Source organism: Schistocerca piceifrons, chromosome 4 (genome assembly GCF_021461385.2).
Source record: "Schistocerca piceifrons isolate TAMUIC-IGC-003096 chromosome 4, iqSchPice1.1, whole genome shotgun sequence".
Lineage (NCBI taxonomy): Eukaryota > Metazoa > Arthropoda > Insecta > Orthoptera > Acrididae > Schistocerca > Schistocerca piceifrons.
In genome coordinates this window covers 486,235,000-486,259,715 of record NC_060141.1, presented here as the reverse complement: position 1 = coordinate 486,259,715, position 24,716 = coordinate 486,235,000, and the positions used below count along the sequence as shown (strand labels likewise).

The 24,716-nt window shown below is 41.1% G+C and overlaps 1 protein-coding gene across 3 annotated transcripts in view; it reads left to right on the top strand.

Annotated features, from left to right (window-relative positions):
- LOC124795484 (zeta-crystallin-like) overlaps nucleotides 1-24,716 on the top strand; it is a 155,060-nt gene that overhangs the window by 59,511 nt on the left and 70,833 nt on the right. For all 3 annotated transcript variants that reach the window (XM_047259528.1, XM_047259529.1, XM_047259526.1), the window contains exon 3: nucleotides 16,105-16,268. In XM_047259528.1, coding sequence (XP_047115484.1) covers nucleotides 16,105-16,268 — 164 coding nt within the window. The remainder of the gene's footprint in view (nucleotides 1-16,104; nucleotides 16,269-24,716) is intronic.

Here is a 24,716-nt window from a genome sequence, read left to right as displayed (position 1 = left end):
TGCAGCATCATCACTGGAAAGTAATATTAGAGTTTTAACATCACATTGACAACTAGGTCAATAGAGACAGAGCACAAGCTCGGATTAGGGAAGGATGGAGAAGGAAAGCAGCTGTGCATTTTCGGAAACCATCCCAGCATTTGTTGGGCGCGTATGACCTCAGTTGTTTTTTGCACCCCAAAACAAATTGCAGCATTTGCTTTAAGCGGTTTAGGGAAATCGTGGAAAACCTGAATCAGGATGGCCGGACACAGGTTTGAGCTGTCATCGTCCTGAATGTGAGTCCAGTGTGCTTTTGAACTGTCGCCCTCCCGAATGTGAGTCCAATGTGCTAACCGCTGCGTTACCCCACTCAGTAAGTGTGAATTAAGATGATAAATAAATAAACAGAATATATTCCCTGCTTTGCACATTCATTAAATTTAAATGCCAATTGCACTGCAGAATGCTTACAGAAACATCCTTTTTCTTCAGTTTCATTGAAAGCCTCTATAAATTTTTTTCCACTTCTGTTTAATTTGATAGAGGTCACCTTTTGAAACCATTGGAACTATTTCAGAAATTCTTTTTGAAACGGTTGTTAGACACCAGGTGGTTGGCCCGAGCAGATGCTACGAAGGCACTTGTATGTGGTTTTGCCGTTGTCAAGCAAGTTTTGGAAGATATATCTAATAATGTGGATCAAAAAGTAGTCTCTCCTAATCAGCTTTATGGAGTAGTATCAAAGATGGTTAAGCTGGAAAAGATAAAGATGATGATGATGAGTATTATTTAGAATGAAATCCTACAATGCTTGCAAGCAACTAACTTTACGCTGCAGTCATCTGATTGAGATCTTAACGTGGGATAAGCCCTTTATAAATTATTACATGGGTACGTCCAAGCAATACGGTCCACATCTTCGGATATTGAAGCAAAAGCCAAAGTGCTGATTGGATGTGAATGGAATATAAGCAATAGACTTGCAAAATATAAATTGTGACCGTTTCACTGGCTATAATATACTTAATGAAGTTGGACAAAATCAAAGCCTGGACAGCATTTTGAAATTCAGGTGTTTATTGTCATAAATAATAGTGTGTGTCAGCATTTCTAAAGACAAGAAGCGTAACATCAAATGACTAGTGTATGTGGAATATTTTGGCAATTTGAACCTTTGCCAGCAGAAGACATCTTGAAACGAACTCCAGTTATTGTCAGTGCTTATCCAGACAGTTTGGGATAAAGCCTAAATGACATACACTCACAGTTTGCTGAAAGGTGCTCAAAACAGATGTGGCTGGTGCTGTTTACATCAAATACTATGAGCTCTTGAAACTTTTAATGGAAAATGTATTACAATTGTGTTTTACAAATGTAGAAATAGTCTTAAGCATGTACTTGTCTCTGATCATCACCAACTGTAGTGGAGAACATTCTTTATCAGAACATTAAGGTGCGTTAAAAATGAGTTAAGAAGAACCATGGGGCAAGAACGTCTTAAATGACCTCACCCTAATGTACTTCAAATATGATTTGCTTAGAGAAATTGATTTGACCAGTGTTATCTCTAAATTTCCCCAAATTAATCAAGAAAAGTGTTTTTTGCAAAGTGATGTTTTGTTTTATATCTTAAACTGGCTTAATCTCGCGTAATCTGGCACTGGGTCAGTCATGTGAACTGAAAGGATCTACATTTGAAGAACACGGAGAATTGTGCCCAGCCATATCAGATTCTGGAATTTATCTATCTATCTGTATCACTCAATATGGGCATTGGTGTTAAAAATGTAGATAAGGAACTATTGGCTGCTGTGCAGATTGATTGATACAAGTATTGAGTGCTCTACTTGTGTTTCTTGTTACTCTGAAGTTTTTGAAATACAGCAGGTGAATAGGTTTGATAGAGAGATGTTCGTTTAGGCAAGATGGAGGCTCACCAATTGCTGAAGCAGGAGGAAATGGAGTAGGGCTGACAGACATTGATGCAAACAGATATTAATAACTTACTTATTCAGGACTTGAAAAACTTTTCAGCCCTGGGCAGGAATGTGAAATAGGACCTATAACAATCTTCCCTCCTGGCTAAGGATGTTTTTCAAAGTAGTGAAAGGATGAGATACAGTCTCTTATTTTATCTATTTGTTAACAGAATTGCGATAGCCTGTTTGCCTCTCAACAATTTGTAAAGAGGTGTGCCAAATTGCATGTGTGCCTTTTATTTTGAGTTTAATTTTATACAGGAATTATAAACCTTTGTGGTTGTTAGGTTGTTTAAAGTTATTAGATGGGGAAACTATTTCCATTAATTCCAGTTCTTCTTCTTCTTCTTCTTCTTCTTCTTCGTCTATCAAGCAGTAGACCTTAAGTGGAGATTCAGTCTTGTGTATGTTAGAGCCATCTCCTATTTGTTTTCCTACGTTTCTTCTTACTGTTGGATGGTAATGGGAGCATTATTTAGTAAATCTTTTAATTGATCACCTTCTGTGCAAGATTCCACCTATAGTTTCTTTAGTCTCCAGTCTTTCGTTTTAAACTTTAGATGTGCAGCTGCTATTATGTGTCTGTCTGTCAGCATTAGTTGAGATTTGCTACTGGTTAACAAGCAAAATGAAATCTTGATGATGGGCCCAACTGCTTCTTTGCATGATATTGGGAAAATTATTATAGTACGAAGTCTGTTGAAAAAAATTCCGGAACTTTGCCCATAACATTTTTCTACACTTACCTTTTACTTATTGTGTATGGTCTCCTTCAAAATACTCTCCTCCACAATTAATACACCGCTCCCAACACCGTTTCCGCTTCCAGAAACAGTCTTCGTAAGCATCTTACTGGATCATGTTAAATGCCATCTGCAGTTTTTCTTTTATCTCGTCTATCATTGCAAATCTTTGTCTTTTCAATGGGGTTTTCAGCTTCAGAAATAAAATAAAAAAAAGTCTGCAGGGCCATGTCTGGAGAGTATGGAGGATGAGGCAGCACAGTGATTGGGTTTTTGTGCAATAGTTGCACACCAACAGAGATGAATGTGTGGGTGTGTTATCATGATGCAAGAGCCACGAATTGTCTTGCAACATTTCAGGCCGTTTCCTTCTCACATTGTTTCACAGGTTTCACAACACATCCCAGTAGTACCATCGATTAACAGTTTGACCCTGTGGCACAAATTCATGATGAACTAATTTTTCAAAGCCAAAGAAAAATATTACCAAGGCTTTGACATTTGACCTTAACTGACAAGCTTTTTGTGGTCTTGGAGAATCTTTCCCGATCCATTGTTAAGATTGAGCCTTGGCCTCAACATCATAACCATAGACCCACGTCTCATTGCCAGTTATGATTCTCTTAAGGGGCATCTCCTCCTCACTTGCACACTCCTAAACCTTTTCACAGATTGCAAGGTGAAGGTCTTTCTGGTCTTGACTCATGAGCCATGGGACGAACTCGGTGGCATCACTGTACATTCCAAGATGCTGTGTCAGGATTTCATCACCTTATCGAACTGAAACATTACATTCTTCTGCAATCTCTCAGACAGTCAGTCTGATTGGCATGCACAATTTCGTTGACAGTCCTGACATGAGTGTAGTCGGTAGACGCCAAAGGTGTTTGGAACAAGGGTCATCTTTAACTTCCGTGTGGCAATTTTTAAAGTGTGTGAACCATTCGTAACACCAAGTACAGCTTAAGCACTCGTCATCGTAGGCTCCTTGCATCGTTTGGTGTGTCTCTGTAAAGGTTTTCTTGAGTTCCATGGAAAATTTAATGCGGACACTTTGTTCCTCTAACCCTGCCATCTCAGAATTTGCAAACTGTGAAACACAGTTTTCTACTCAGTACAGAACTGAACAATAACTAACAGACTTACAACAGTGAAATTTCCAGCAGTTACACATTAAACACAAGCATGTGCAGGGATGCCAACCACATTTTGCTCCAACTCACCATTGGTGCGAAATTATGAATTTTCCAGAATTTTTTGATCAGATCTCAAACACAAAGATTCTGATGAAATTTGTGAGTAATGGAATAGCTGATGTAGTTGATGTCATTGGAATTAGTTCTAAAAAGGAAAAGAAACCTTTCTAGTTATCATTTTCACATTTTAAGATCAACGAAATAGTGTTTCTTGATTTCTCATAGCTTCACCAAGTTGACTTTACAGGAACCAGACTGCAGTTGTAAATAGTAAGGGACATGTCCCAAAGAACATACACCAGTCACTCACCAGACATTCATATACATGAAAGGAGACCGTGCTTGAGAGTAGAGCGAGACAGTATTGTACTCTCTCCCCAATGGTATCATTTTGTACAGTGAGCAAGCAATAAAGGCAACCAAGGAGAAATTTGGAAAGGGAATTAAATTTCAGAGAAAAGACAAACACTTAGAGGTTTGCTGATGATATTGCAATTCTATCAAGAGACAGCAAATGGCTTGGAAGAGCAGTTGAATGGAGTGGCTAGTATCCTGAGAAGAGGTTGTAAAAACATCAGTAAGGGTAATAGAATGCAGTTGAATTGAATCAGGCGATGCCAAGGGAATTAGATTAGAAAATGAGATGCTAAAAGCAGTCAGTGAGTTTTGCTATTTAGGCATTAAAATACTTGACATTGGCTGAAATTGATCACATATAAAATGCAGACTGGCAGTAGCCAACAATAACATTAAATTCCCCTTGGTGTTGGCGCCCAGATTAGATTCGCGGTGATTTCTTGCCTGTCGTAAGAGGCGGAGTCTTTTTATTTGGTCATGTTTTTACCTCGGTATTTTGACTAATTTATGGACTCGTGAAGGTTTTTGTTTTTCTTGGTACTGTTTAATGATTTTTTCCCCACACCTTCTTTGGCTTTTGAAATTCTGGTCCCCATTTTGGGTTTGACCACCACTTTCCCGCATTACTGTGGTGCATTAACTCTCTTCTGTGCACTGTTATCTTTTGCACCTACCAATCGAGTGGGTCTATCTTTGCATCCAAAATCCAGCACAGTAGCCAGTCTGTCGTGGTGGGGTTGTCATGTACCCTCTTGGAGTTAGCCCCCTTACAATGCAGGGATCACACTGCTGGTGCCTGAGCTGTAACCTTCCCAGGTCAGCGAAGCAGTAAGTACCTATCCACTTGGGGTACCAAGACTCTGGGCAATGGCTACTGTGCCAGGTGGCCTTTGCTTCGGCAGGGTGGCATCCACGGGGAGAGATTCTGTTAGGAGTTTGGAATTGGGGTTGATGATCCGCAGTGAAACAGATCAAACTTAATGGTAGCCATGCCAACACGGCCATCTCAGCAACAGTCAGGAATGCAGAAGTTTGGAATCCTGTGGCATTTCTGTCGTTGACAATGCCTCAAGATGAATGCCAGGTAAGGAGAAGTGGAAGTGGACAGTTTGCCGAGTTCTTGGTTTGTACCCGAACTGACAGCGAATCTTTCACTACTATGAAGCCACTGTTTTTTGTTGAAAATATTGAAGATTAGCTTAGGGAGGTTGCTGTAATAGAGAAGGTAAGAAATAGATCTTTGCACGCATCAATGCCAACTAATCATGGACACTTCAGATCTGTGTCAAGATAGAAGATATACCAGTAATCATTTGTCTTCATTAACAAGCTTGATAAAATTCAAGATGTTATCTTCCATGGGGATCTAATGCTACAAACTGATGAAGAGATGCATACTAATCTGGCATGCTGTGGAGACCACTTTGTTCACCATATCAAAAGGGGCCAAGGATAATAGAGTGGACACTGGAGTTTTATCCTAGACTTCAAAGGCAACATTTTGCCTTAGAGGGTTAAGTCATGGTTTATAGGTGTGATGTCAGGCCTTACGTTCCTCCTCCAGTGAGATGTTTTAGGTGCCAAAGGTTCAGACACATGTCCTCCCACTGTTCTAATGAGGCTATCTGTAGGGCATGTGGACATGCGTTGTATGGGGGCAGCCCTTGGCCAACCCCCTCAGTGTGTCAACTGTCTGGAACCGCACCCTCCTCATTCACTGCAGTGCTCGGTGTTCAAGAGGGAGAAGAAAATTCAAGAGTATAAAATGCTTGACTGCCTGTATTATCAGGATGCTAAGAAACTGTTTGAAAGGCTTCACGTGAGTGATATGGTCTCACATTTTGCAACTGTTGTCACCCTTCATACCTCATGCGGTGAAAAGGTCTCGCAAAACGCCTCAGGGCCCTGGTCGTATTTCAGGGCCTGCCCTACAGTTGAGGGGGGAATGTCGGTTCCCTTACCCCATTCACACCATCGGTGCAGCCAGAGATGTCTAGCCATCCTCTAGTGTTGTGAGGGATGAGGACATGTGTCAAGGTGGCCCCCCGCCCCCCCTCCTCTCTCAAGACAAGGCTGCAGGCCGAAGACAAGTACCTTCCTCTTCACTCCTGGAAGGTAAAATAGAGAAATCTTTACAAAAATCAAAGTCTCACAACAATAAGAAGGATAAGCAGAAAGATAAACTACTTTCTGAGGTTTCGAATGTTCCATTCCTCATCCCTGCAGAGGTCAAGCCCATGCACTCTGACAACAGCTCGCACAATCAGGTGAACTACAACCTGGTAACGAAGTAATCGCGCCCATCTTTTCCATTCACCTATTCCTCAGACCTGACTCCAACACTCCTTCAATGGAACTGTAATGGCTACAACTCTGTCAGTAATGATTACTTGCTCTGTAACAGGCATAGCACATCAGGGAACACTGTTTACGGCAAAACACCTCCGAAACACTACAAACCCTACTGTACCAATTGCTTTAATTGCACTGATCCTGTGGTACTTGCCAAATGTTTTGAGGCACACTTCGCTGAAGTGTCTGCTTGCAGTAATTACCATCCTCATTTCCTGACCTGTAAATACATTATTGAGTGCCACCCACGATCCTTCCATGCAAACAGCTCTCCGTCATACAGTGTCACTTTTAGTGAATGGGAGCATTGCAGTGCTTTGGCAGAATGTCAAAATACAGCCCATGGACCCGACAAAATCCACAATCAAATGCTCAGACATCTTCATGCCAACAACATGAAACGTATTCTCAGGCTTTTTAATAGTATTTGGCAGGAAGGAGAATTTCCCTCTCAGTGGTGGGAAGGGATTATTATTCTTGTCCTGAAATCCATATATTTTAACTAACTACTGGCCACTCTCTCTGACAAATGGGCTGAATAAGCTATTCGAACAAGTGGTCATCTGCCATCTTGTTGATACCTTGAAGCCGAATGGTATATATAATGTTTCCACGTTGGCTTTCGGGCTTTCCACTCCACCACAGATAATCTGGTTTGTCTGAAATATGCAGTAGACAATGCTTTCATGCATCGCCAACATCTGATTGGTGTGTTCTTTGATGTACAGAAGGGATATGATTCTACCTGGCGACATCACATCATATCTACACAGAATGAACTGGGTTTCCAGGGCATTTTACCCATTTTTATCCAGAATTTCGTATCTCTCCAACTTTTTTGGGTCTGGATAGGTTTGACTCTCAGCAACCATTATAGACAAGAAGCTGGAGTGCCTTGGGAATTTATTCTTAATGTAATACTTTTCGCCATCACCATCAGAGGTATCGTAAATGCAGTGGGTCTCACAGTCTCCGCCACTGTATGTGGATGATATTTGCACATACTATGTCTCTGCATCAGTGTGCACCACTGAGCACCAAGCTTGGAGATTACTTGACTGGGTTCAGAATCATGGCTGCCAATTTTCTCTCACAGAATCTTGAGTTGCGCACCCGCCCACAGAAATCTATCTTGGTGATCAGTTACTTGAAGTTGTTGAAACTTTTCAGTTCTTAGGTATTTTACATGACAACAAACTATCTTGGGCACCACATGTCCATCGGCTCAAGGCAGCCAGATGAAGAAGTTAAATGCTCCCCATTTTCTTAGTAACTCGTTTTGGGGCATGGACCGCAGAGCTCTTTTGAGATTTTACAAAACGCTGATTTTATCCCGCTTGGACAATGGATGTGTTGCTTATCGGTCGGCAGCACAGTCCGTACTGAGCTTGCTGGACCTTGTTCACCTCGCAGCTGTGTGGTTGACAACAGGGACCTTTCGCACAAGCCCTATTGACAGACTCCCAGTGGCAGCCGGTATCCCACCACTGTGGGTTAGACTGCAGCACCTTCTGACAAATTACGCAGTCGCAGTCTGTCTGTTGCCTTCTCACCTGTGTCGTTCCACTCTGTTCCACAACCAACAGTTCAGACTGTTTGCTTATCATCCAAAACTGGGTAGACCAGCTGGGAGCTGACTCGATATTCTACTGAAGGACCTACAACAGTGTGCTTTAGTCTGTGTTCCTAGAACTCCTTCTTGACCACCCTCCACCCCCTCACCCCCACCCCAGGGTCTGTACCCATGTCCTGTGATACAGGTGGACATCTTTTGTGGCTCCAAGAAGAGTGCTGATCCTACCCTTCTCCTTGTTTTGTTTGATCCTCCACGATTATTCTAATTCAGTATCCATCTACATGGATGGATCAAAAGCCAATGACAGGGTTCATTATGCTTTTGCACATGCAAGGGGCACGAGAAGCACTCTCTGCTGATTGCCCGCAGCGTGTACACTGTAGAGTTCGTTGCCAGATCTCAGGCTTTGTGGCATGTCAAATCACTGACCATGATGAAGTTCCTGATCTGTAGTGATTCCATGAGTTGTTTAAAAGGCTTATCTCTGTGCTGCTTAAAAATATTTTGTCCACCAACATTCAGGACCTGGTTGACCTCTACAGCTCTGGAAAGACAGTGACCTACATCTGGATGCTGAGTCACATAGGCATTTTATGAAATGAAATCGCCGACTGTCTAACTAAAGATGCAACTACAGCAGATGAACTTGACATCACAATACCGGGCACTAACTTACGATCACATCTTCGACTCACTATTTTGAGGCTCTGGGATTGGAATGGCCGTCTACTATGACCCAAAACAAGTTGAGAGTGATTGAAGGGTCAACTAAGGTGTAGCTTTCATCTTTCCAGGCCTCTTGGAAAGATGTCATTGTGTTGTGTCGGTTATGCATCAGCCATTCAATACACACCTAAAAGTTCCTTCTGCGTTGAGAGAATCCTTCTCACTACAGCTGTGGTAGTCTACTGATGATAGTGCGTGTTGTTGTTGAGTGCGCCCTGCTGGCCAGTTTGTGGCACGTTCTCCGCTACCTCACTACCTCAGATATTTGTGGATGATGAGACAGCCACTACCAAAGTGTTGCATTTTCTGAGGGGGAGCAGATTTTACACTAAACTATAATACTCTTCCACCTTCAGTGTTAGGAATGGTTTTGGAGGGGGAAGAGCCTCTCCCTGCGGCAGGTACGCAACATGCAACTGCATGTTACTTTCTTCCTCTTCACCTTCTTGGCCTTTAGATCCTCTTGTGCAAGATGCTGCAAGGGTTATCTCTGTTTTCTTTTACCTATTGTGTTATGATGACAATTGCACCCTTTTTCAAACTCTGACTTGCTTATATAGTTACAGCAGCCAAGTCCCCGCTTTTTTTCACTTTTTAGCTTTTTATGTATTTCTCTCATGAAAGCAAGGGATAATAGTTTTGTTTATTTATTTATTCCATGTGATCTGATGGTACACAGTGTGTTGCAGATGTCGGAATATATCAGTTAACATTGTTAATATATATTACCATAGGCCTATAGTATCTTAATGTATTATATTGCTCAATGTTTTCAATTTAAGACAAATAGCAAGATTACTGTTCTAAGTATTCATTTACAGAGTAAAAACAGTGACACAACAAATATGACTTCACGGCTTTGCTAAATTTGATGTTGTCTTCGATGGACTTAATACTAGTGGGAAGATTGTTGAACAGTTGGAGGCCCATGTGGAAAGCTCCCTTTTTACACAGTTGAGTGTTTGTACATAAAAGATGCAGATTTGCATTTTTCCTGGTGTTGTGTTCATGTATTTCATTATTTTTTACAACTCTGATGTCAGTTGGCACTATGTGGTTTCTGAACAAATTTGAGTCTTGAGAATGTATAGGCAAGGCAGTGTAAGGATTTCCAACTTTCTGAAGATGGGTTTGCAGGAGTCTCTGGGTTTTCTCCCAGTAATAATCCTCATTGCTCTCTTCTGGATTCTGAATGTGCTCAGAGCAGTTGGAGAATTTCCCCAGAATATCACACCATATTTTAAGTGGGCTTGTATGTAAACGTAGTACAGTACACTCAATGCATAACAGCCAGTACTAATTCTGGCATTTACCTTTCCTGTATGTGTATTCCATTTCAGATTATCTTGAACCCACAGACCCAGGAACTTGAAAACAGTGTCGGTATCTATTGGCTGGTTATTTACAGGGATTGGCTGAGAGGGATTTGCATTTTGTGTTGTGTGAAAGTTCATGGAAGCTGTCTTTTTGGTGTTGATAGTTAATCTGTTGATTTTAGCCCACTTGCTGAGTTGTGGCCAAGTTCACAGCCTTTTGCACAGCCTCTGTGTTCTCCCCTTTGAGGAGTACAGTTGTGTCATTGGCAAATATTATTGTTTTGTGTGCATCAACATTCAGGCTCAAGTCATTAATATACAGGAGGAGAAGTAGGGGTCGCAATACTGAGCCCTGTGGAACACCTTGATTTACAGTTTTATTACTTGATAGTATTTCGGTTGTTGAGTTGCTTTGTCTATTAGTGTATTTCATGCTGACTCTCTGCATCCGATTGGTTAGGAATGTAGCAATCCAATTGTTTGCAATTCCTGTGATACCATAGTGTTCTATTTTTTCCAGCAATATTTTGTGGTCAACAGTGTCAAAAGCCTTTGACAGATCCAGAAATATGCCTGTTATGGGTTGTTTTCTATCTAACAGTTCTAATAGCGTATTTATGCAATCATATACTGCAGTTTCAGTAGATTTGTTGCTTCTGAACCCATGTTGAGCTAAACTTAGTAAATCTTTTTTTTCAATGATGTCCATCATTTTTTTGTACATTATTTTTTCAAAAACTTTAGAAAAGCAGGATGAGATTGAGATAGGCCTGTAGTTATTCATATCTTTATCATCACCTTTTTTGAAGACAGGAATTACTTTAGAAAAGTTTCAGAGCTTCAGGGAAAGTACCTGCCTGGAAAGAACAGTCACAGAGGTGAGTTAATGGTTCAGCAATTGTGTGTTCACAATTTTTTATTACAGCTGCTGGGTTACCATCAATTCCAGCTGAATATGAATTTTTTAACTCTCTGAGGGCTTTTGCAACATCATTTTCAGTGACTTTGGTAATGAAAATTGATGCTGCACATGTGTGATATTTTTGGTTTGCTGGTTGGTAATTTGTGTTAGGATTATTTTTGACCAATTTTTCAGCTATGCTCATAAAGAAATTGTTGAAAGAGTTCACCACAACTTCGGGATTAGACGTAGATTCATTGTTGAGTTTGATTTGTGTGTTCGTGTGTGAAGCTTTCATTTCCCCACTTTCCCTTTTTATAATATTCCACATTGCTTTTACTGTATTGCTAGATTTGTCAATGTACTCATCATTTTGCATCCTTTTTGCTTGTCTTATCACTCTTCTTTGGATACATGTGTAGTTTTTATAGTATTCTGTTAGTTGGGGGGAGTCACTACTTTGTTTACATAACATGTGGAGTATTCCTTTATGTTTGCAAGAAATTTTTATAGCTGGTGTAATCCAACTCTTGTTTCTCTTCTTCTTCTTCTTCTTCTTCTTCTTCTTATTATTATTATTTATTCTTACTGGTTTTTGTGGAAAGGCCTTTTCAAAGTGGTGGATCATTTTGTCAAGAAATATGTTGAATTTCATGTTTACATCATTGTTGGTGTACATCTCTGTCCACTTTTTTTTACTAAGGAGGGCATTTAGCTTGTTAAAGTTCTTGGGTGAAAAACCTTCATAAAGTTTTAGGTGGGACTGGGTTTGAGGTATCTTTACTAACATCAACCTTTAGAATGACAGCTTGGTGGTGACTGAATCCTGCATTGTATACTTCTATAGTTGGGTTAAGTTTATTTCTATTTACAAAAATTTGATCTAGAGCTGTCTTGGATGTGGGTATTATTCTAGTGGGCTCGTTCACAAGGCCATGCAGATTATAAGTTTTTGCAATGTTAATCAATGTCTCCCTGTTTCTGTTGTGAGTGAGAAAGTCTATATTAAAGTCACCACATATAATCACATCCTGTTTCCACTGACTTATTTTGGATAGAAACAAGTCCATTTGTAACAGAAAATCATTAATAGTACTGGAGGGGAGACAGTAAATTGTAGCTACAATTACATTTAGATCTGTAAGCTTTATGGCTGCACATTCAAAGATCTTGTCTGTTCCTATTTCCTTTAGGGTAGGAAGTGGGATAAATTCAATGTGTTGTTTGATGAAGATGGCAACCCCACCATGTCCATCATTTGATCTGGAGAAGTGTTCACACAATTTGAAGTTTGGTAGTGATATTAACTTAACTACATCAGTGCTAGGCGTACTACTGAGATATCACTGAGTTCACTGGTCGGCAAAATTCTTAAGTCATCAGTTTTGTTGCTCAAGGCTTGGACAGTGTGATGATAGATTTTCAGGTCTGAGTGGGGTTTACTCAGGGGGCTCAAAGTCATATTTACTGAGTCACTGACCTTTAGTTTAAATTATGCTGTATTCCAGGTATGTTGACTTCCGAGCAGTAGTGCTGGTTCTGTTGGTCGACCTTGGCAGCAGACTCATCTCCCAGGTGGGCCTGAAAAGTATCTACATGCACTTCACACTGCTGAGGCATCACATTGACATTTTGGAGGAATGTCTCGATAATGTTCACCATCATATTATTGCTCCTTTCAGGTTCCTGACCTTTTTGAGGGGTCAGGGGAATGTGTTTCGACTCTGTGGCTTTGTGACTCAGTTGTCTAATGTAATTTGCACAGTACGGTCACTATTACTCTTTTTATTTCCCGTCTTGTTTGTCTTTATCCAATTGCTTATTAGCATCTGTTTATGGTTTCTGACTTTTGGTTTCTTATTGTCCCCCATAGTTGTCAGGAAGGCCAGTCTATTGCAGATAATCTCCTTGCCACAGTTGTTTAGGTGAAAACCATGTGTTGTGAATTGGTTTCTGGCTAGTCTCTCTATTTCAAAGTTCACAGCAATTCTTTTTTTGTATGCATGTTTTGCTAAATTCAGTGCTTGTATCAGGTGGAGGTTTGCAGTATTAATTTTACTATTTAAATTATGAACATCATATCTCTTGGGTATAGGATGGATAATGATAGTCATTTTGTGACTTAGAGCGAGTATTGGTTCCAATGGTTCTACCACATGTTTCAACTTTAGATCGAGAGGTTTGTCTATGTCGTGTGTACTGATGCTTCTTGTCAAATTTTCCGCTTTTTTTACCACCTCTTTTAGTGGGGAGCCAGGTTTTACTATGTTTTTTACCTGGTATGAGGGCCCTAGTTTGTCTTGCGGCATTTGAACACAGTCTCATCCACGGCTGTCACTTAATATTAGTACTTTCATTTTTTTCCGAGATTTTCTTGCTATGTAACGTTCTGGAATTTCTTTCATTTTTGTCCTGCACATATATTGGTGCTTGAGAAATTATGTTCATTGGCGGATTACTCATACACTTTGTGGCGGATTGTTCACCTTGGGTTAATTTTTGCGTAAGATTTTGTGCAACGTTAGACTGTATACTGACCTTGCTAGCATCTTGCACCAGGTGGTTATCAGAAGTTACACTTTTAAAATCACTTTCTGGTTCCATTTCACGTAGGCCTACCCTCACATTAACTTTGTTTTCTGTTGCAGTTTGTTTGCATGCAGATTGTACAGGGCTATGATCACATGTGGTGGTAGACAACACACGATTTCTGAGCATTGCATTCCGAGCACGATTTATGGCTTGACTATTTCTCGTAGTATGCTGACCTGCCAAACGCTATTTTTTGTTACTGATATTTACGTTCGGGGTGTGGATAACGAGTTCATTGTTTGTGGTTTTATTGGTTACTGCCAGTTCAAGATCATTACACTTCACTAATAGTTCATGATACTTCGCCAGTAGGCTTTCATGCTTGAGGTTGAGGTCCCTTATTTCTTGTTTCAACGATGTAATTATTCTCATTAAACACGTAGTCATTGTTCATCAATAACATTAAATACAAATTTAAGTGTTAGGAAGTACTTGATGAAGATATTTGTGTGGAGTGTGGCCTTGGATTTGTAAGGGAAATGTGGATGGTAAACAGTTCAGATGGGAAGAGAGTAGAAGCTTTTGAAATACGGTGCTTTAGAAGAATGCTGGATATTAGATGGTTGGATTGAAGAACAAGGTACTGAATCATATTGGAAAGAAAAGAAATTTATTGCAGAAGTTGACTAAAACATGGGATCAGTTAATAGGACACATCCTGAGGCATCAAAGAAAAGCCAGTTTGGTAATGGAAGGAAGTAAGAGGAGAAAAAATTGTAGGGAAGCCAAGGCATGACTGTAGGAAACAGGTTCCAAATGGACATTAGTTGGAGTGGTTAACACAGAGATACTCAGGACAAACTAGCATGGACAGCTGCACCAAACCAATCTTTGGACTGAAGACCACAATGACATCAACATTTAGTTATTAGATTGTTTTATCTTCAGTATGTGCAGAGTTTATAAAAGAATTCAGTTTTGATGTTTGTGCCAGAAGTGCTTAAGTGTATGGCAGGCAAATGGGACCCACACGAAAAAATAATGAAACTGCATCACATCACAACCATGGAAAACACTCAATGCTGCATAGAGCATGGTTGTATACAATTGTACAAGCAGGTACAACACTGAACTTTCATTGCTACATCACGAAAAATAAAAGGAGTGATGGATGAACATGTAGACCATAAGCTTAATACTTGTTACCACATGAGAATTTGAAAAGACTTAACGGGTAGTCTTTAATAACGATAGAGTGGAATGGGTGTCACTTTTATATGTTAATATATTTAAACAATTTAGAAGTAAAGGTAACGGCTTGCTAAATAATAGAAGCGTTGAATTGTTGAGAGGCACACAAAGACTTGATAGACTTAGTTGTGGAACTTAATCACAGTATAATTATGAAATTGTATATGGCTTATTTAATCATTGCTAATGTTCTCAATAATGATGCCTCGTAATAATGTACACTTGTTTCTACTTCGTGTCTGTCTTCTTGTTACATAATGTGTTGTTGTGGCGACTCCCCTCTTTGCAGACTACACAACACGAAAGTGTCACCTGTAATTGAAAATGTTGCTGGCACACCATGGTGCAAGACCCCAGTCCTCAGCAGTAGTGAACTGAATTTTCTCATGCTGTTGCCCAACACCGCACTGCCTTGTTCACCATCTTGAGTGAAGCAGGGTAGAGAAATTATAAATATTCAGTACTTTGTCTTTGGCTTCTGTCACATACTCCACACCAGCCTTCGGTATTGTGTGGACAAACCAGCTTTGACTGTGTTTAGCCGTATCACCTGCAGGCTGCTGGTCTACAAGCTGCCTTTAAACCTGATGGTAGCGGGGCTCAAACCAGTGCCACCAAGAGGGGCCTACCGTTGACTACATCTTATCTCTGGATGTCTCTGAGGCGTCCTGAGTTTGGCACTTTGACACCAGTTTGCTGTGCACTTGACTGATTACTAGGACCAGCCAGCTAAGGCCACACAAGCCACTGCTACTTTGCTGAGGCAACAGTCGGCCACTATGTGTACTCACAGTGCCGTAGGCCAAGCACACCGCTGTGTGTTATGCTGCCTGGGTGCCTGGGTGCCTGGGGTTACATATGCCATTGAATTGCCATCATAAACATCTCTATGAATGTCTTACTGAATAAAGAATGTTATCACTAATTGAGCTCTTCTGATTCCATAACTACTGGGTAGTTGGTAGTATGCAATTCATTATTGTGCACACACTGTCGTCAGACAACCATCCTGGAATTTAATAGTGCCCGCACCTCCAACACTATCACAAGTGTGTAAGCAGGATCTACTGTTGCTCATATTCATTTTCTGCTGTTGGCAATTTTGGAGCCATTAACTTGTGGTTCAAAGTACTGTATTGTTTGTGTTTTATGCAGACATGAATTATAATTTTGTGATTGTACTGTTGTTCCAGGAAGGGGATAGAGTATTCACATGCTTGCCAGATAATGGAGGCTATGCAGAATATGTTACGTGCAAGAAAAACTATGTCTTCCCGCTCTCAGAAAGGCTGTCATTTAGTCAAGGTGCAGGGCTATATGTACCGTACTTTACAGCATATAGAGCTTTGGTGACTAAGTAAGTGTTTACTGTTGTTGTGTAATCAAATGTATTGTTGAAATGTATGGGTAAATATTGTTTGGTGTGGTTGTTAATAAGTGCAAATAGAGCCAACTTTCACAAAGTTAGTTTCTACTGTACTTCTTACAAAAAGGAAAATGTGGCATAAGGGGCTGTGTTAACATGAATGTAATGTGAATCAAAAGTAGCGTCATTCTTTGGTGTGGTGGTATCACTGCAATTTAGGCTAATTTCTATTTATGAGAGACTCCAGTTGAAAAATATACTTGAGAAGGTAATATGACAAATAGGTGCATACTGTGCTACTCACTTGACTACCTAGGAGACTTCTCCGAAATGATTAAAATTGGGATACTTAACTATTAGCTGTACACAATCACATTTATAAAAATTGTTTAGCTTCCATTTTGTGTAATCATTGAAATTCTTTTCAGTCTCTAATGTTATGCACCCCTATATCCTCTGTTCTTTGTATGTCTGTCTGAAATAATTAAATTGGAATACTTAACTACAAGCTGTATACAAACATGTTTATAAAAATTGTTTAACTACCATTTTCTGTAATCTTTGAAATTCTTTTCAGTGTCTAATGCTATTGCGCCCCTGTTTTCTCTTTTCTTTGTATGTCTTCTGTTATTGAACACTCTATCACGTCGATTTGTCAGTCTCTTGCCTCTTCGAGCATGATATCCTCTACATCTGCTTTTTTCCCTCGTGTTTATTCACTCTTTTTCCCTTTTTCTCCCTTTGCACCCATGCTTTTCTCCCTGTTAGACACTTTCCATGGGGTTGGGGACTGCTCATGAGGGCACATAAACTGATTTACGATATTCTGGTAGATAAACATCATTTATTTGAACCATAAGAATCTTATTGTTAGTTTGTGGCACAAGGATGACACTGTTCTTTTGAGCTATAAAATTGGGATTAGATTCCTAATTTGAACCATAAGGATTGGATTGATCTTTTAAGCTGTAACACAAATTTAGGTTAATGGTGAAATGAAAATTAGCAAACAACCATAGTACAGTCAAGCATTGAGTAATGGATGGTTAGCTGCATAAATGTGAACCTAATCATATTAGCGCAGCTTATGAACTGGTTATACTCTTCCTCACATACAATACAAATGGGGACACGCAAGCCGCTGCCTCCCTCTGCTCCCCCCTCCCCTCCCCCCTCCCCCCCCCCTCCCCCCCCCCCTCCCCCCTCTCTCCTGACCACCTGCCAGTTTTCCCACTTTTTGCCCTTTTTGTTATCCAGTGTTTCGACTGTTCCTTTGATTGGTATGTAGTGATATATTTATTTGTTTGTTTTGTGTTCATTATGTTCAGGTAATGGGTGATTCCGAAGGATGTGAAATGTGCCAAATTGTGCTTAACTCAAATATAACTCGCGTAATGTTGAGACTGGGAGGCGACTCCAACAGTGATGGGGGAAACAGCAGTACAGAGGTCAGGATGGAGCACAGCTTCTTTTGTTTGGATGTGGGTTGAGAGTGGTGGTGGTGGTGACGAATTGAGTGGCAGACGTCTAGTAAGATATTCCTGAATAAATTCCTTTTTTTGTTAGGTACAAAGGTGTGGTCACTCCTGAAGTGGAGGCTGTTGGTCCTGAGATGACATAGTGAGCCATAGAAGTTCAGCGAGCCATCACCATGTTGGCAGTGGTGTGCATAGCTAGGATGACCTGTTTATCTCAGCAGGAAGAGGTAGCTGACAGGCAGTGCACACCATGGCCTATACAAGGCATCTATGTACAAGCTGTGTGCCTAACTCAGGCTGTGGAATACAGCACATAGGACTGTACTCATATCCTAGACCCCAGCTTGTCATAGGGGTTGTGGCCCGCCCTGAGCAGTAATCAGCAACAAGGCGATCCACAAGGAGTGGAGTGCAGTGGCAGCTTAGTCAGCAGCTAACAGTCTAGACTCAAACACACATCCTGGGAGGTGGACATCCTCAGGAGGTAGTCACCCAGTAAGTGACTTGGAAGACGACGTGTAGTCTGCATATAATATGCTCACGCTGGTTCCTGTAGCGTCTGGGAGCCTATGTCCAAAGTATATGATTGGCTGTACCACTGTGTACTGCAAATGGTCTCCATCTAGAAGTTGGAGGATGGTGCTGGAAGTGTAGCTAGACATCACGTACACACCTGGATAATATCAGAGAATGAATATATTTTAGAGAGAGAGAGGGCCTGATATTCAAGTACTGTTTATGTGATCCTGGCTAGCTAGTGTTTTTCTCTTGCCAACACTTTAGCCCAGAAAGTAAAACAAGTTAGCATGCTCACTCATCACCGTAAAGCACCTCGTTCCTTATGACGCCGTTTTGTTGTATCAGCATCAGGCAGTTCCGTGCTCCAGACTAAGTCATGGTACAAAAATAAATAAGAAATACAAATTAAACAAGACATCAGCTACAGAACATGACTCCAAGTAATGGAAAATTATGTAACACTGTTGAAGGATAGGTAATATACGAAAGCAAAGTTAAGCTACATATTACAATAAATAAATAAATAAATCCATGAATACCAAAAACCACATTTTCACATGCCTATTATTGAGCACAAAATAAAATTAATTAATTAAAACTAGTTCTGAAGCTGTTGTACAGTTTGTGGTGGTATTCATTTCCTCTCAGATGTTCACTGAGCATGTAAAAAGATTTCTCCATTAGGTACTCTCTGAGATTCGTTTGAATTTCAGCAATTGTTTATCAAGACATTTGATAGTAGTTGTAATGCACTAAAGAGCTTAATGTTGGGGTAAGAAACTCCTTTTTGAAGCAGAGTAAGACTTTTCAATTCAGTGTGCAGACAGGTTTTGGTTTGCGTGTTGTAGTGATGATATCTGCTGTTGTCTTTGCATTGAGAAAAGTTAGTACGGACAAAAGTGAACAAGTAAAATATCTACTGTGAAGAGGTGGTAAGGATCCTAATGGTGAAAGAAGTACACGATGTATTTTTCTGATGACTTGTTTGAGTGAGCTTTGAGCAGCCGCTGGTGAAGTATCAGTGCAGCAGCAGTGCAGTAGCGAGTCGCATATTTAGCTTTTGTAATTTGATTCTTAATTTCTTTCTGAGTGTTTGTGCGCTTACATATTTAATTACATAAAATCCTTGCGTATTCTCGTATTTGAGAGGAGTAATATTGCTTATTGATAGCCGTAGAGTATAAATTTGCAGAGTCTTTAGATATTAGCATTAGGATGGATAGGGTGTGTGCGTGCTGTGTGCGGGCACAGGAGGAACTGGCCGCGGTTTGCGAGCAGCTGAGTGTGCTGTTGGTCACGGTCAGCCGCCTTCAGGCTGATGCCTCAAGGTGCAGCGACGGCAGAGGGTCTGGCACGTCGCTTGAGACACCCCAGGTGTCGCTTGCTGCGTCCGCTGACTCAGCCGCCGAGGCACCTTCTAGTGTACCCAGCGCCTTGGAGCCGCCCTCACCTCAGGGTGAGTGGCGAACTGCAACGCGTTCGCGTCGCTCGAGGTGGAGGGCCGATGTGGAAGCTGGCCGGGTGGCCTTGCCCGTTCATCCTGTCAGTGGACAGGTGGCCGCTCCTTCAGCAGGGCCCGAGCAGGCACACGGGGGCAAGGGCTTGCTGGTTATTGGGAGCTCCAACGTTAGGCGGGTGATGGAGCCCCTTAGGGAAATAGCGTACAGGGCTGGAAAGAAATCGAACGTGCACTCGGTTTGTCTGCTGGGGGGCCTCATCCAAGATGTGGACGCGGCCTTGCCTGCGGCTATCGAGCATACGGGGTGTAGTCGTCTGCAAGTAGTTTCCTGCCGCTTGGTTTCTGAGCCGATCCTCAGTTCATACAGGTGGCTGGCGGATTTGGTGAAGACCACTGCCCTCGCACGCAGGGTGCAAGCAGAGCTCTCTATTTGCAACTTCGTTCCCAGAGTGGATCGGGGTCCTTTGGTTTGGAGCCAAGTGGAGGGTCTCAGTCAGAGGCTTCGTCGACTCTGTGACGGTCTTGGCTGCAGATTTCTAGACTTGTGCTATTGGGTGGGGTATTGTAGGACGCCCCTAGATAGGTCAGGAGTGCACTACACAAAGGAAGCGGCTACTCTGGTAGCAGAGTACTTGTGTCATGCACATGAGGTTTTTTTTAGGCTAGGCAGTAGTGCGAGGTGTTCTGTGATGAAAACTCACCAGTTGACGTGCAGGCAGGGAAATCAGGACGCTCTCAGTATAAAGACACTTCAGCTATCAAGATATTAGCAGTAAATTTTCAGAGTGTTCGGAATAAAGTTCCTGAATTTACTGCCCTCCAAGAAGCGTGTGGCACACAAATTATTCTCGGGACTGAGACCTGGCTGAATCCTGAGATAGGAAGTTCTGAAATATTTAGTGAGGGTTGGAACGTGTATCGGAAAGACAGATTAGACACTGTAGGAGGTGGTGTCTTCATTTCAGTTGACAAAAATATTGTGTCTACTGAGGTCGAAGTACAGTGTGATTGTGAAGTTATGTGGACACGTTTAACGGGGCTAGGAGAAATAAAGTTAATTGTTGGGTGTTATTACTGGCCACCAGGTTCCACCGTGACAGTTCTAGAATCATTCAAAGGCAGTCTACACTCTGTATCGCAGAAGTACCCGGATCATGCTATATTAGTCAGAGGCGACATCAACCTACCTAGAATAGACTGGGATGTCTATGGATTCATTACAGGTGGTTCAGACAAGCCGTCGTGTGAATTACTTTTGAACACATTATCCGAAAACTGTCTTGAGCAGCTAAATCGACAGCCAACGCGTAATGGAAATATTTTAGATTTGGTAGCCACGAACAGACCAGACCTCATCGATGGTGTCAGTGTTGAGACAGGGATTAGTGATAATGATGTTGTCATTACGACTATGGTTATGAAAGTTAAAAAGTCGGTCAAGAAGGCTAGGAGAGTATTCTTACCAGAAAGAGCAGATAAGCAGTTGTTAGCATCCCAGTTAGTAAATGAATCAACTCCATTTACTTCTGGTACGATGGACGTGGAAGAATTATGGGCAAATTTTAAACACATTGTAAATCACGCATTGGACAAGTATGTGCCAAAAAAGTGGGTTACGGATGGAAAAGACCCACCATGGTTTAACAGCGCAATTCGGAGAATGCTCAGGAAGCAAAGGCAGTTGCACTCGCGGTACAAGAAAGATCGGGAGAATGAGGGCAGGCAAAAGTTAGTAGAGATTTGTGCTGCTGTAAAAAGAGTGATGCGCGAAGCGTTCAACCCTACCACCATCATACCTTAGCAAAAGATCTTGCTGAAAACCCAAGGAAATTCTGGTCTTACGTAAAATCAGTAAGCGGGTCTAAGTCTTCCATCCAGTCACTCACTGACCAGTCTGGCCTGGCAACGGAAGACAGCAAACGAAAGCTGAAATTTTAAATTTAGCATTTGGGAAATCTTTCACGCAGGAGGATCGTACAAACATACCGACATTTGAGTCTCGTACAGATTCTCGTATGGAGGACATAGTGATAGACATCCCTGGGGTTGTGAAGCAGCTGAATGGGTTGAAAATAAATAAATCGCCAGGTCCTGATGGGCTTCCAATTTGGTTTTACAGAGAGTACTCTACTGCATTGGCTCCTTACTTAGCTTGCATTTATCGTGAATCTCTTGCCCAACGTAAAGTCCTGAGCAACTGGAATAAAGCGCAGGTGACGCATGTATATAAGAAAGGTAGAAGGACGGATCCTCAAAATTACAGACCAATATCCTTAACATCGGTTTGTTGCAGGATTCTCGAACATATTCTCAGTTCGAATATAATGAATTTCCTCGAGACAGAGAAGTTGCTGTCCATGCATCAGCACGGCTTTAGAAAGCATCGCTCCTGCGAAACGCAACTCGCCATTTTTTCACATGATATCTTGTGAACCATGGATGAAGGGTATCAGTCGGATGCCATATTCCTTGACTTCCGGAAAGCGTTTGACTCGGTTCTCCACTGCAGACTCCTAACTAAGGTACGAGCATATGGGATCGTTTCCCAAGTATGTGATTGCTCCAAGACTTCTTAAGTAATAGAACCCAGTACATTGTCCTCGGTGGTGAGTGTTCATCGGAGGTGAGGGTATCATCTGGAGTGCCACAGAGAAGTGTGGTAGGTCCGCTGTTGTTTTCTATCTACATAAATGATCTTTTGGGTAGGGTGGATAGCGATGTGCGCCTGTTTGCTGATGATGCTGTGGTGTACGGGAAGGTGTCGTCGTTGAGTGACTGTAGGAGAATACAAGATGACTTGCTCAGGATTTGTGATTGGTGTAAAGAATGGCAGCTAACTCTAAATATAGATAGATGTAAATTAATGCAGATGAATAGGAAAAAGAATCCCGTAATGTTTGAATACTCCATTAGTAGTGTAGTGCTTGACACAGTCATGTCAATTAAATATTTGGGCGTAACATTGCAGAGTGATATGAAGTGGGACAAGCATGTAATGGCAGTTGTGGGGAAGGCGGATAGTCGTCTTCGGTCATTGGTAGAATTTTGGGAAGAAGTGGTTCATCTGTAAAGGAGACCACTTATAAAACCCTAATATGACCTATTCTTGAGTACTGCTCAAGCGTTTGGGATCCCTATCAGGTCGGATTGAGGGAGGACATAGAAGCAATTCAGAGGCGGGCTGCTAGATTTGTTACTGGTAGGTTTGATCATCACGCGATTGTTACGGAAATGCTTCAGGAACTCAGGTGGGTGTCTCTGGAGGAAAGGAGGCGTTCTTTTCGTGAATCACTACTGAGCAAATTTAGAGAACCTGCATTTGAGACTGACTGCAGTACAATTTTACTGCCGCCAACTTATATTTCGTGGAAAGACCACAAAGATAAGATAAGAGAGATTAGGGCTCGTACAGAGGCATATAGGCAGTCATTTTCCTTTGTTCTGTTTGGGAGTGGAACAGGGAGAGAAGATGCTAGTTGTGGTACGAGCTACCCTCCGCCACGCACCATTTGGTGGATTGCGGAGTATGTATGTAGATGTAGATGTAAATCCATTGAACTTTCTTGAATAGGTTGTTACTCAGAGAATATAATAGCATACAACATTAATGAATGAAAGTAGCCAAAGTAGGAATGGTTAAAGGTATCTGCTTCAGCTTGTGAAGCAATAACCTGTACTGCAAATATGACTGAGATAAGTCTTTTAAAAAGCTGAAGAATGTGGGGCAACTATTTAAATTTCCTGCTGACTAATTACATTTGCTGTCTTTATAAGCCCCCAGGAATTTTGTATCCTCACCTTTTTGCTTTGATTGAATTTTGAACTTTGTTAATTTCTTAAAGATTTATTTGTGGTGTATTGAACCTCATTAGTGAGAGACGATTTGAAGGAAACCAGTTTGACATAAATGAAAACTTCGTTCAGTTTGTTCAAGATTATTATCTGAAAATTTGTCAATGATAAATTGTAATCATCTGTGAAATGGGCAAATTACTCTTTTTGTCAGAACAAAAAGAAATGTCATTGATGAAATTAAGAAAAAGCAATGGATCTAAAACAGTGGGTCCCATTTAGATGAAAAAAGTTTTCTGGATGAGCCATTCAGCATAACAAAATGGTTCAAATGGCTCTGAGCACTATGGATTCAGTATAACAGTCTGCTCTCACTCCTGTATGTGTGACTGAAGCCACGAGCTGACAGCTCCACAGTATAAAGATGAGCAAGAGAATCAAATGTATTATTGTTGAGGATATTGTGGAAGGTAATTGGAGAGGGAGACAAAGAGATGAATACACTAAACAGATTCAGAAAGATGTAGGTTGCAGTAGGTACTGGGAGATGAAGAAGCTTGCACAGGATAGAGTAGCATGGAAAGCTGCATCAAACCAGTCTCTGGACTGAAGACCACAACAACAACAACAACAACAACAACAACATTGTGGAAGGTGAGATGACGTATGATCAGTCTGTGTATTGGTTTTTCAAGAATTTTGGAAAAGATGGTTAAAAGCAAGATTGGGTAATAGTTCATGAAATTAGGTTTATCACTTTTTTTTAAATTGGGTATCACTACTGTCAGTTTTAGTGTTTCAGGGACAATTTCTACTTGCAGAGAAGTATTGAGTATGTTGCATAAAACTGGATGTATGCATTTACAATAATGTTTCAGTAGAAATATTGCACAGATTAACAGCCTTTATATTTTTAATGGGTTTATTATTCTTTCAGTCTCATTTACTGTAACAGGAGGTAAGGATATCTACGGGGTTCTGTTGCTAATAGCTTTCTGTAGGAGAGCCATTGGTTTGTCCACACATCCATTTACGCCTTCTCTGGTGCTGGTAAAAAATGTTTTTCAAGATTTCTGCAACCATTTCAGGTTCCATTACAATATTGCATCCTGTTTAATTTGTATGTGAGCCATGGCCCATGATTTTCTGCCAGTTTCCTCTTTATTGCATTTCAAATAGTTTTTATTTTGC